General features: G+C 42.2%; 1 protein-coding gene across 4 annotated transcripts in view; it reads left to right on the top strand.

Annotated features, from left to right (window-relative positions):
* LOC139376328 (far upstream element-binding protein 3-like) overlaps positions 1-14,384 on the top strand; it is a 63,908-nt gene that overhangs the window by 23,917 nt on the left and 25,607 nt on the right. For all 4 annotated transcript variants that reach the window (XM_071118723.1, XM_071118725.1, XM_071118724.1 and 1 more), the window contains exons 8-12: positions 427-525; positions 651-755; positions 879-981; positions 1,361-1,461; positions 2,320-2,461. In XM_071118723.1, coding sequence (XP_070974824.1) covers positions 427-525; positions 651-755; positions 879-981; positions 1,361-1,461; positions 2,320-2,461 — 550 coding nt within the window. The remainder of the gene's footprint in view (positions 1-426; positions 526-650; positions 756-878; positions 982-1,360; positions 1,462-2,319; positions 2,462-14,384) is intronic.

A 14,384-nucleotide genomic window follows, 5' to 3' on the forward strand; every position in this document is an offset into this window, starting at 1 on the left:
GAAGATAGTGTAACATGGACCATCAACCCGATTGATTGTCTATTTTAGGATATTTGGTGCTATCAGAAATTATTTTGGTGATTTTTATTATTTTTTAAATTTTTTTAAATGCTGGCCTTATTGCCATTATCTCAAAAGTTATAAATAACAGAGCAAAATGTCAGTCTGAAGGAAGTATGCTTTGAAGTGATTGAAAGGTATTTGAAAGTTCAGGAAAAGACCAGGCATAATGACTGAGCAATCTTTGTGTATGATCTATAGAGAATCAATTCATTTCATTCTGTGTGGATTTGTCACCCTCTGTTCTTATGGGCCTTGTATGGATTTTGAGTGTCATAGAGGGAAACAGAGGACATGGATGTGGGAGTCTTGACTTTCAGGAATGGGCTCTACTAGGTGTTTACCGTGTGTGTGTGTGTGTGTCAGGAGAGAATAGGAGTGAAGATGATGATGATCCAGGATGGCCCCATGCCCACCGGGGCGGACAAACCCCTGAGAATCACTGGGGATCCCTACAAGGTCCAGGTGAGACGGGAGGCCTGATTAACGTTATACAGGGCAACTACTGTCAGGCTGCTGCATGACGGGGACCATTGACTGCCATGGTGCACACACACCGTCCTGTGAATATCACTTTCTTCTCCCCATAGCAAGCTCGGGAGTTGGTGATCGAGATCATCCGCGACAAAGACCAGGGAGACTTCCGCAGCAACCGCAACGACTTTGCGTCAAGATTAGGCGGAAGTACTTTGGATGTAAGAATGCAATGTGCATGCACCAGATGTCCAGGGAATTTCACATCCCCTGACTAGGGTGTATTTTTAAACACGCCCTTGATGTTTGAGCTCACGTGCTTCTGACCTTTTCCCTCCCTATAGGTAGCTGTGCCCAGGTTCGCAGTGGGGATCATCATCGGCAGGAGTGGCGAGATGATCAAGAAGATCCAGGCTGATTCTGGAGTGAGGATCCAATTCAAACCAGGTGTGTGTCGAACGTTTCTTTTTACATACTGTATGTCATATGGAGGAGGGTTTCTCTTCATTGTAGCGATGTAATTATATCGGGGGAATGCAGTTTTCCCTGTTTCTTATCATACCATAACCAAGTATGTATGTGGAAAGAGGACTTTGATTCTTTGTGTCGGTGTGTGCCGTATTCAAAATGACAAAAGGAAACTGAACGACCAGTTGATAAGCTTTGATTATGGTATCCCAGAAGAGTAGCTGCTCCATGTGCAGTAGGGGAAACGTGCCGTTCAGTACAAACTGTCATGCAAACGTTGAATCTAACTGAACACAGTCCTGCTTTCAGTCACCACTGTTGGCTTAGTGCGTACTCTACTTCCTACTCCCACCTCCAGATGATGGCATCAGCCCAGAGCGCATCGCCCAAGTGATGGGCCAACCAGACAGGTGTCAGCATGCTGTCCATCTCATCAACGAGCTCATCCAAACAGCACAGGTACACACACACCCAGAACAAACAAATACCGCTCCAGTAAACACTCAGAGCAAAGAACACATGCACACTGCACAGAACACACACTTTCCTTAGAAGTAGAGTGTACACACAAACGCACCACCGCCAGCAAACACACACTTGGCACAGAACACACACCAAGCAAGCACACATACCACTCGTGATCCTTATTTTCCAGTCAATGTATTTTTCCCCATGCTGCGTCTCGACCTATGGGTGTGTCCCAAATGACGACCTATTCCCTACATAGTGCACTACTTTTGACATGCGACCATAAGGCTCAGGGCAAAAGTAGTGCACCGTGTAGGGAATAGTGTGCCATTTTGGACTCGTCCCATGTTGCTTGTTTTCTGGCGTGTATCGCTCAGGTGGCCAAGACAATTACCATTTAGATCTGCAAATAAGTACTGCTACTCCTGGTCAAATACAGCTAACAGATTAGTCATACGTTTGGTTCTTTGTAAGTGCAGACGACCTCAAGCAAAAGTACACGTTTGCAATTAACAGGATTGATAAGATACATTATCAGATATATTCAAATATTTGACCTGTGATATATCACAAGGACATTGTAAAAGAATTCCACTCCATGCTTGGGTTATGCTCCGGGGTATAATACCTGTACGAGCTGGTGAGGGTCTCCTTGCTGTATGTAAGAAGTTTGAATGTTTTATCATTATGAATCGCTCATTAACTTTTATATTCTCATTGTATTTATTGTCTGTAATTGTCTTAATGTCCATTGTCTTTGCTTGATGACATGTTTTAATGTATGAAAAGAGCTGCAATTAAAAGTTCCCCATGGGGATAATAAAGTTATCTTATGTGTGATTGGAGCAGGAGCGCGATGGCTTTGGGGGCTCTGGAGGACCAAGAGGAAGGGGACGAGGCCGCGGGGACTGGGGCATGGGCTCACCAGGGGGACTGCAGGAGGTCACCTACACAATACCCGCTGACAAGTGTGGTCTGGTGATCGGCAAAGGTACTGCAACTCGGTCCCTCAGTGTTCAAAGCAGGCTAGGGCAGCGTAGAACCTCGAAGCTACAAACACAAGTGGATATCGTGCGGAACACTGAGATGTCCGAAGTTCCCTTAAAACTGTATCGAACCATTATAGAAAATATGGATTGTGTATTTACACAACTTCTCTCATCTTTTAGCCAGATGCTGTAATTATCGCTTGTGTTTTCTGCACATGTATGGCTAAGCAATATTTATGTTTGTCTGAAGCCTACAAAAATGTATTGGGTTTTTGCTGCATTTAAAGGCCCAGTGCAGTCAAAAACTTTTGATAAGAGCTGTTTGAAAGGACCGCCTGAAGTTTCTGACTGTTTTGTTGGGGTGGAGTTTTGGCCTGCCTGGTGACATCACCAGGTGGTAAATTAGTTAAGAGCAATCAGAATGCGTTCCAAACCTCTCTGCCAATAAGAGCTTGTTGTCCGTTTTCCCCGCTCCACTCAAACCACTCCCAGACCACTTTCTCAACGTGCGTCAATCCCATAGGAAGTCAATGCCAGAAGCAGCTGGGTGGCCAGTCTCCCCTCTCCCCACCTCCTCCTGCACTCATGTGTATATGGCTTTTTAAAGTGACATTCGGTGCCTATGTAAAGTGTCTAATGAGAGGGACAATGCATGTAAGGTAATGTGACAAATGGTTTCGGTCTCAAAATAACAGCCCAATGGACATGAATGAGGGAATGACTGTCAAATTAGCTTATTTGCTATTCATGCTCACTCTATTGCCTGACCATTTAGTGAGTTTGCTTGGGGGGGGGGGGGGGGGGGGGGGTACTTGTGTTTTGGGTCGGTTGACAGCGGGCGCGTAGAGAACAGACGACTCATGTGAATGGTGTTCATTTAATAAAGTTAGATCAAAGTTGTATTAATGTCTTCAAGATCACATAATGATAGTATTCTACACAACAGCATAGTATAACGTTACTGTAAGACAAAAACACCACCACATTTCTCTCTACCGCCCCCGTTGTCCTAGAACTATTTTCCTTAAGTATTAAGGAATGTTATTACTTCAACCTTGTGAATGTGACAAACTGACACTTTTTCATTTTTGTCAAAAACAACTTTAGTTCGAAGGAATGCCCTTTGATTTGACAGCCTGCACATGTTCATTTCGGCCAGAGACAACCATTAGACCCGATTACTTGTTCATTTCGGCCAGAGACAACCATTAGACCCGATTACTTGTTCATTTCGGCCAGAGGCAACCATTAGACCCGATTACTTGTTCATTTCGGCCAGAGGCAACCATTAGACCCGATTACTTGTTCATTTCGGCCAGAGACAACCATTAGACCCGATTACTTGTTCATTTCGGCCAGAGACAACCATTAGACCCGATTACTTGTTCATTTCGGCCAGAGACAACCATTAGACCCGATTACTTGTTCATTTCGGCCAGAGACAACCATTAGACATTACTTGTTCATTTCGGCCAGCCACTTGATTTCGCCCAGAGACAACCACAACCATTAGACCCGATTACTTGTTCATTTCGGCCAGACACAACCATTAGACCCGATTACTTGTTCATTTCGGCCAGAGACAACCATTAGACCCGATTACTTGTTCATTTCGGCCAGAGACAACCATTAGACCCGATTACTTGTTCATTTCGGCCAGAGACAACCATTAGACCCGATTACTTGTTCATTTCGCCCAGAGACAACCATTAGACCCGATTACTTGTTCATTTCGGCCAGAGACAACCATTAGACCCGATTACTTGTTCATTTCGGCCAGAGACAACCATTAGACCCGATTACTTGTTCATTTCGGACAGAGACAACCATTAGACCCGATTACTTGTTTCTACGCATGAGCTTAGCTAGCCAACGTCGCCATGACATCGCCCTCAAGTGTGATCAAGGATATCTATTGGAGTAGCAGTCTTAATACTGTCTTTGCTATTATTTTTGAGTTAGCTCCTTAGCTAGGGCGTCATTACGACAAAGGTAGTTAACTACAGCGTTTAGTCAACTAAGAGAGAACTCTGTGGAAAGGGGCTTTCCATGACGTTTGGGTATAATGTCTGTACTCACGGGGGAATGGCCACTGACTGGATTAACTTTACATGAAAAAACGTTTTCTCATTTAGACGACTAACATCACATTTCATCTTCTCACAAATAGTTTCATATTTAATCATATACATTCCCCTACATTTGGATGTGACCCTGACAACTGGGAAATATACATTTTTGTAAAGAAAATATCGCAATTTGAAATGCTTTGGGAGCTCATTTAAATATTTTTTATAGTTCAAAAAGTATAAATGCCTTGAAGTATCTACTCAAGCAATCCGAGTTGGAGCAGTCTGGACATTTGGAAGTTGTTTTTTTGTTAATAGCTTAAATAATTGAAGCTCTAGAGCGGGCTAAAGAAACCAAATAATAACATGAAGAGTATGTAAGAAATCTAGATTTGTGCTTTGACTTCAGCAAGCACACCTAATAATAATATTAACTAGTTGGTAACTTTACAAGGGAAGTTGTGGGGCTTGCTAAAGCTCTTTAAAATGATTTTTGTGGAATCTGTTTTTAATTTGTTTTATTATTCTAATAGTGAAATCATTTCAAATGCCCATCCCTAGTCAGTAGTGGTGAGTAGCAGTAGTTCATGGTAGTTGAGTGGTCAGTCATTTTTTTCGTTGTGGTCAGTTGTTTTGGCAAGTAGGTGTGTGGTTCAGTTGTTGTGGTCTATAGTTTTGGTATTTTTTGCACCAAATTTGAGCTAAATACATTTTTTGTGCATAACGAACTTTACTGGGATCTTTTATTTCAGCTCATGAAACATGGGACCAACACTTTACATGTTGCGTTCATATTTTTGTTCAGTGTAGGTACAGAACCTTTAGGGGTGCCATATATGAAGGAAGCAACATAACCCTTTTTGGATCTACCTAGAACAGTTGTTAGTTGTTGTGGTCTAAACTACAGTTGTTGCATGTGAAAACTGAACGAAGTGCGATGTGAAGTGATCGGGTGAAGTATGAATCGAGTGAACGGAGAAAGCTTCACTCTATCCAATCAGAGGTGTACAGATTGCCCCTCTTTTTACAGACAGGCAAACTTGCCAGTTGAGTTATTTAGAGCACGGAGCATGATCCTGAGAAGGACGAAGCTAGTGAGCATTAGAAATGTTCTGTGTCATTCCTGGTCGTCCAGACTGGGGATGCATTCAACATCTTAGTGTTGGCTGTTCGGTCTGAAACAGATACACAAATCAAAGGAATTTGTCGAGCTATGAAGACGTCTCCCCCAGTCAAGTGGTTGTGGTCAGTAGTTGTGTGATTCAGTAGCTGTGTGATTCAGTAATTACGTGGTTAGTAGTTGTTGTGTTGGTCAGTGGTTGTCATCAGGAATTGTGTGCATTTGTTGTGGTCAAAAGTCATGTGGTTAGTAGTTGTGGTCAATAGTTGAATGATTGTGGTCAGTAACTGGTATCTAGTTTTGGGCCATTGTTGTGTGGTTGTGGTCTGTAGTTGTGTGGTAAATATTTATGGTTCTGCTCAGTGGTTGTGGTCTGGGTGTGGTCAGTAGTGGTCTGGGTGTGGTTAGTAGTGGTGTGGTTAGTAGTGGTGTGGGTGTGGTTAGTAGTTGAGTGATTGCGGTCTGTAACTGGTCTCTTGTTTTGGTCCATTGTTACAAGTGTATGCCTTTGTTGGCTCTCTCTGTAGTCGCCGGCTCATCTGCTGGGTAGATTGTCGACAGAACGTTTCTGGTTTGTTCACCAGAGATCAGTCTTTCCTAATTGTAGCTTGTTATAATGGATACGTCAGGCGTACCATATTCGGACAGAATGTAAATATTCTACATTCCCCTCTCTCCCTCGGTGACATAAGGATACTTCATATTTTCAATTTTAGAACTCAGAACCCATCAATAGTTATAGTTGATACGTGTTTAAATCATTTTAAGTTAGGATAGCCTGAGTTATACTATGCAAATTGTATATGTTGATAAAGGATTTAAAAAGTTATAATACTGTTTGGATGGTGTGAACATGTGAGAGTTGGTGTGGTTCGGAAAGTATTCAGACCTCTTGACTTTTTCCACATTTTATTACGTTACTGCCTTATTCTAAAATTTATGAAATTGTTTTCTTCTCTCATCAATCTACACACAATACCACATTGACAAAGCAAAAACAGGCAAAATATTTTTTTAAATGTATTACAGACCCTTTACTCAGTACTTTGTTGAAGCACCTTTGGCAGCAATTGCAGCCTTGAGTCAAGTTACAGAACATTTTGATTCAGTTACTAAAACAGCTGTAACTTTTTATCAGAATATAGTTTTTTTTGTTCAAACAGCAGATTTGAGTAGCAGACGACGGTGTAAACACTAACTTTTTGTCTAAGTTGCTGCAAAGTGGTCAAAGTAGCTGATCTGTGTCAATAGTTGCATTATTGCATTTACAGTGAATCGAAGTGATGTCACAATGGGGCCTTGAGGAAATCCCAATTAAGTTGATAGAGGACAAAAAATGTATTACCTTCAATATAAAATGTATAAAAAAGTTGTATACAATCACAAGAGGAGGAAATGCTAGAATTTGCAGACCTGCCCTATTTACTTGAACCGAAATACACAGACAAGGAACTTCAACAGATGGAAGATTACAGAGAAATGAGAGAGAGAAACAGAGCATTCAACGGATCAGGCAGATGTCCCAACTCGAGACATCTGGAAATTGGTGGTGTACCAGTGCTCAATGCCCACTGAAGACAAGTGTCTTTGCTGCACGGAGTGGGACCTACTTATGCCACCTGTGAAGAATCTAGAATTGTCCGGCAACGAGACGTTGATCTGAGAGCCCCGCCTACTTTGTGTAACCAGTTACAATGATTTTCCAGCTCTCATAAACCCAGCCGATGTAGAAACTTTTTTTCCATGTGCCAAAAATAAACTGGAAAATAAACTGGAAGAAGAGACCTCGGCCTGAGGGACCTAATGGCCAGCTGTCAGTAAAGTAAGTAGTGATAGTTTATTATTTTATACATAGACTTCCCAACGTTACAGTATTCATAGGCTGTGTCAAATATGTGACCCGACCGGTTCAAATCGGTCTTATGTATTGAATTTTTTTTTTTTTTTTACATTGGATAAAAGTAGAGACTAGTAAAGTAGAAAATAGTATATCATACACTGCATTTTTTAGGAACAATGGGAATGTAATTCTGCTTTGAAAGTTGATCAACTTGTAAAATTCACCTTTGAGAAAATGTCCTTTGAATGTTTTAGTACCTAGTGAAGGGCTCTTCTTTGTCTACACCTATTCAGCATCGTTCACACCCTCTTAAGCTTTAGCCCCACCCATCTCGTTTTGCTCTCGGATCGTTCAGAGCGCACGCTTGACGCTCTGGCCGATGATTTGTTTACCTCTGAATAACAGGAGAACAGTCTAACCAGCTCTGCTGGCAACAATTTTGTTGCGCTTTTTTGCCGACGTTTACTGACGCCGGCTATATTCAACGAGCGTTATGCTTTTGAAAATTCATCAGTTATTCTGCGTTCTGGCATACTCGGACTGAATTTACGAATGCACCCAAAATGGTTACTTGCATAGTGGAGTATTGTTAAGACCGGTAGCTAGCTAGGTAAACAATGTGCAAGATCATACACGTCACGTAACATTAGCTAGCAAGCCAGCCAGCTAACGTTAGCTAATTAAACAACAATGAGCATAGCGCCAAATCATGTCGTTACTACCCTGCATGAATCTGCTGGGTAGTAGGTTCAACCAGGTTCAATGTAGCTAGCTAACATTAGGCTCTAACTAGCCATGCAAACGGCTCTGGGATACGAATAATATCAAACGCGTAACGTTAGCTAGGGAGCCAGTCAGCTAAAGTTAGCTAGCTAGCGAACAGTACACTTTAGCTTGAAATGAAACCACTTTCTTTCAAAATTAGAAATGTGTAATATCTGAAAATGTAGCTAGCTAGACTATCTTACCGTATACTGCATCATGCATGATGGACACGTTTCCCTGTCACGGATGCCATGCCATGGTTGCCCATAGTTTGAAGATGTAATCCGGAGACTGGCGTTTTCTTCACCTCTTTAGCGATCATACTCCACTTTTTGGAGTCAACACGTATGCAGCTCCATTACACAATACATTTTATTTAAAATCTGCGTTGGACAGGATTACCTACACAGACTGACCAGCTCAAATAGACAGAAGCCTTCTATATGGCAGACCAATCTGATCTCCTTTCTCGGCATGTCCTGCCCACTCATTATCTCAGCCAATCATTGCTAGTGGGAAGGTTGCTGGCTTTTTCCGTGGCTAAACCAACTAGACTCGTAATTTAACAATTGTATGTGTATTTACAAGTTTGTTATTAAGGCACATGAAAGTTCACATCTTCCAAAAGGCATTTCTGCCAAAAAAATGCATATTTGATGCAAAGAAACTTTCAAATGGCTCTGCTGTGAAGTAGTGACTTACGACATACGCCTAGTTTCCTGAAACGAGTCACATATGTCATTAGTCACCTATATGTTCATTAGTAGGCCTACCTAGTGTTATTCTGCTTTCACACAGCGAGCTGACTTTTTTTTCTACCATTTGTTTTCTTGGCAATATAGACTTGAGGCTTAAAGAGCAACAACTACCCCTCCCCCACTGATGTCTATGCTAGATTCAAGAAGGCAGATGACGCCATCAGAATCCTTTGAACAACCTTCCACACATGGCTCATCACCTTTCCCTTCCGTTAGTTTCTATATCTCTTTTTCTCATTATATATGTTTTGCTTTTATACTGCAATTCTACTTTTAGTTGCCAATGTGTACAAGATCAAATAGTCCGTACTATACATGCAACTCATAGCGTTGAAAAATCCCAATTGACACCTGTGCTATGGATGTATAACAAGACCAGAAACAGTATTATAACTTCCAATTGTTTTGAGGGATAATGATGCATTGTAGACTTAAACATTTACAATTGAGGAATGAAGAACATGTATGACTTTTATTTCACAGATGAAATCCGTAATAATATATTGACAGTATCTGTATCTCTCTGACCCATCTCTCTGACCCTGGGAGTTAGGGAGACCTTTGTGATTATCAGGTTGCATCAAGTAGTTTACCATCACCCAACCAGAGCCTAACGAAGAGGGCAATTCACTCCTCTGTTGTTAGGGAGGTTCCTAGGGAGCCTTCTAGGAGAGTTCCAGACCTTTGTGATTATCAGGCTGCATCAAGTAGTTTACCATCACCCAACCAGAGCCTAACGATTGTCTTGCAGGAGAGGGCAATTCACACCTCTGTTGTTAGGGAGGTTACTAGGGAGCCTTCTAGGAGAGTTCCAGACCTTTGTGATTATCAGGCTGCATCAAGTAGTTTACCATCACCCAACCAGAGCCTAACGATTGTCTTGCAGGAGAGGGCAATTCACACCTCTGTTGTTAGGGAGGTTACTAGGGAGCCTTCTAGGAGAGTTCCAGACCTTTGTGATTATCAGGCTGCATCAAGTAGTTTACCATCACCCAACCAGAGCCTAACGATTGTCTTGCAGGAGAGGGCAATTCACACCTCTGTTGTTAGGGAGGTTACTAGGGAGCCTTCTAGGAGAGTTCCAGACCTTTGTGATTATCAGGCTGCATCAAGTAGTTTACCATCACCCAACCAGAGCCTAACGATTGTCTTGCAGGAGGGCAATTCACACCTCTGTTGTTAGGGAGGTTACTAAGGGAGCCTTCTAAGAGAGTTCCAGACATTGTGACAAACTCTCCCTTACTTTCAGGGTCAAAGAGAGGGTACCGAGGGGATTCTCTACAGCAGTGGTTCCCAAACTTTTATTGTGCCGTACCCCTTCAAACATTCAACCTCCAGATGCGTACCCCTCTAACACCAGGGTCAGCGCACTCTCAAATGTTGTTTTTTGCCATCATTGTAAGCCTGCCACTCACCCTGTATATAGCTTACCTAATTTCTCATGTTCTTATTTATCTTTGTTGTGTGTTTTTGATCTACCTTTATTTTATAGTACTACATTGATATTGATAAGAGGTTGCAAGAAAGGCATTTCACCAAAATGTTTTGAAATTTGCGATACTGACTTGAGTAGTTTGCTACTATTCTGTAAATCAAGAAATACGTTCTAGTTGGCCTGAACTGGTTTTGATTAGCATTTGTGTGATGGCTGTGATTATGGAGTGGGAACGTTAGTTTTCTCCTTTTCCAGCTACAGTTGTAAGGGGCAGGAATCGGGATCGGTTTGCAGCTACAATCTCCGCTATGTCTGGTCTTGGAAAACTGGCTATGTTCTTGGGTGGTCGTCTTGGAAGTTGTACATGGGAGAGCTTGTCCTCCCATCTTTTCAGCACACACTCTGCCAGGTCCAACTATACTCAGCAAAAAAAGAAACGTCCTCTCACTGTGTTTATTCTGCCAACTTAACATGTGTAAATATTTGTATGAACTTTCCAAGATTCAACAAATGAGACATTAACTGAACAAGTTCCACAGACGTAACTAACATAAATGGAATAATGTGTCCCTGAACAAAGGGGGGGTCAAAATCTAAATGAAGTCTGTATCTGGTGTGGCCACCAGCTGCATTAAGTACTGCAGTGCATCTCATGGACTGCACCAGATTTGCCACTTCTTGCAGTGAGATGTTACCCCACTCTTCCACCAAGGCACTTGCAATTTCCCAGACATTTCTGGGGGGAATGGCCCTAGCCCTCACCCTCCAATCCAACAGGTCCCAGACATGCTGAATCAGATTGAGATCCAGGCTCTTTGCTGGCTCTGGCAGAACACTGATATTCCTGTCTTGCATGAAATCATGCACATAACGAGCAGTATGGCTGGTAGCATTGTCATGCTGGAGGGTCATGTCAGGATGAGCCTGTAGGAAGGGTACCACATGAGGGAGGAGGTCTTCCCTGTAACACACAGTGTTGAGTTTGCCTGCAATGGCAACAAGCTCAGTCAGATGATGCTGTGACACACCACCCCAGACCATGATGGACCCTCCACCTCCAAATCGATCCCGCTCCAGAGCACAGGCCTCAGTGTAATGCTCATTCCTTCTACGATAAATGCGAAACCGACCATCACCCCTGGTGAGACAAAACTGCGAATCGTCAGTGAAGAGCACTTTTTGCCAGTCCTGTCTGGTCCAGTGACGGTGGGTTTTTGCCCATAGGCAATGTTGTTGCCGGTGATGTCGGGTGAGGTTCTGCCTTACAACAGGCCTTCAAGCCCTCAGTCCAGCCTCTCAGCCTATTGCGGACAGTCTGAGCACTGATGTAGGGATTGTGCTTTCCTGGTGTAACTCGGGCAGTTGTTGTTGCCATCCTGTACCTGTCCCGCAGGTGTGCTGTTCGGATGTACCGGTCCTGTGCAGGTGTTGTTATCAGCTGTCCGTCCTGTCTCCCTGTAGTGCTGTCTTAGGCATCTCACATTAGACATTTACATTTATTGCCATGGCCACATCTGCCGTCCTCATGCCTCCTCACACAGATGAGCAGGGACCATGTTTTTCAGGGTCAGTTGAAAGGCCTCTTTAGTGTCCTAAGTTTTCATAACTGTGACCTTAATTGCCTACCGTCGCTAAGCTCTTTGTGTCTTAACGACCGTTCCACAGGTGCATGTTCATGAATTGTTTATGTTTAAGCATGGGAAACAGTGTTTAAACCCTTTACAATGAAGATCTGTGAAGTTATTTAGATTTTTACGAATTATCTTTGAAAGACAGTGTCCTGAAAATGGGACGTTTCTTTTTTTGTTGCGTTTTGTTGTAAATTTTCTTAGCAACCAAGGTTTTGGTTTGTTTTGGAAAAACCATACTATACCTGGGTGTGCCTGACGAGAAATTAAACTGCAATTAACAATTTTCTAAATTCCGCATTAAGATTTACACACTAAGTCTGTCTGGTGTCTACTTTTCCCGAATAATAAGATTATCCAATGACAGAGAAGCATTACTTGAAAATAGTTAAATTGTGTAACTTTTACCCAGCCGACAAAGATTTCAAAACAATGACTGTGATTAGCTTCTCCCAAACCCTAGACCAAATGTCTCCTGTTACCATGGCCCTTAATAGAATCCATGATCTGTCCCTCGCAAAACATCACATTTTACCTGCAGTAGTGGTCGCCTGTCAGTTTTTTGTTGTTGTCCGGAGATACAGCAAAAATATGTGATGTTAGGGGTACTCTAGAGCCAGAGTTGGGTAACACTGATCTAAGGTGTAAGGTATACAAATTTTAACATGTTGAAATCTGAAATGCTTGTAAGAGTAAAATGTAACCCCTCACTTGTGCTACTTTAAGGGTTGGTTCTGGCTGACTTGGATCAGTCACTTTAGGTTTTCTGTGACATACTGTATAGATCAGGGTTTGTTGAAATTTGGGAAAGCTGAAACCTGGAAAACTGAACTTGGGGAAAAAAAGTAGGCAAAAAGTAGGCAAAAAATATTAACAGATTTTAAAAGGCCATACCTGGGTGATCACAGGTATCAAACCCAATATCCTGGCATTGCAATGCTCTACCAAGAGGCAATTTAATATGATTTATAAAGCACAGGTTTGTCATATTTAACAGTGTGTTATGTCACATTTGACATTGGTGGTTGTGTCAGTTATACCACATTTTATAAACCCTTTAAAAAGTGTGATGTGGTTATACATTTGTAACACTTAGTGGGGCAAAAAAGTACTTAGTCAGCCACCAATTGTGCAAGTTCTCCCACTTAAAAAGATGAGAGGCCTGTAATTTTCATCATAGGTACACTTCAACTATGACAGACAAAATTAGGGAAAAAAATCCAGAAAATCACATTGTAGGATTTTTATTGAATTTATTTGCAAATTATGGGAAAGCTGTGGACTTTTTTTGCAGCCTTTTTTTAGTTTATAAGCACACAACATTCCCTTACACCTCAGTGTATTTTGTTAAACACCATGCCTCTCGGCCATTGATTCATAATATTAGAAATGCACCGTGTTTATGTATTGAATGCATGTGAAGGACTAGTTGATCAAATTAATGTTATTACATCAAATTCATCATCTCCAGCACCACTGCAATGTCAACATACAGTATGTGAAAACGTCAGGTTTTGTAGTTTAAATGATAGAATAAGTGTTTCCCATGACATTATCCTAATGTTATCATCTGGTGTGCATCATATGATTTAAACCAACTAGGAAAAGTTTTCTTACTATATTTTATATTTTTTGTTAGAAATGTTATTGGTTGTTTTTTTTCCCCCCAGTTCATACTCTATACAAAATCCCCATGCCGTTGCCTACTTGGGGTGCGCGGCCGTCACCAACACTTGTTTAATGTGAGTGGGCCTGAGTCTAGATCCGAGGGCTACCTATCCTGTCTTTGAGCCATCCCAGACGTCCCGATATTTTCAAAATCTGCATAGCTCATGTAGTGTTTCAACTGTTCTGCCTGCGGCTATGGAACCCTGACCTGTTCACCAGACGTGTTACCTGTCCCAGACCTGCTGTTTTCAACTCTCTAGAGACAGCAGGAGCGGTGGAGATACTCTGAATGATCGGCTATGAATAAAAGCCAATGGACATTTACTTGTGAGGTGCTGACCTGTTGCACCCTCTACAACCACTGTGATTATTATTATTGACCCTGCTGGTCATCTATGGACATTTGAACATCTTGGCCTGTAACATGTTCTGTTATAATCTCCACCTGGCACAGCCAGAAGAGGACTGGCCACCCCTCAGCCTGGTTCCTCTCTAGGTTTCTTCCTAGGTTCTGGCCTTTCTAGGGAGTTTTTCCCACCATCTCACTGGCTTCTTCTCTAGCGAGCTCTCGCTATTGCTGACCACCGTGCTTCTACACCTGCATTGCTTGCTGTTTGGGTTTTTTGGCTGGGTTTCTGTACA

Source organism: Oncorhynchus clarkii, chromosome 20, assembly GCF_045791955.1.
Source record: "Oncorhynchus clarkii lewisi isolate Uvic-CL-2024 chromosome 20, UVic_Ocla_1.0, whole genome shotgun sequence".
Classification (NCBI taxonomy): Eukaryota; Metazoa; Chordata; class Actinopteri; order Salmoniformes; family Salmonidae; genus Oncorhynchus; species Oncorhynchus clarkii.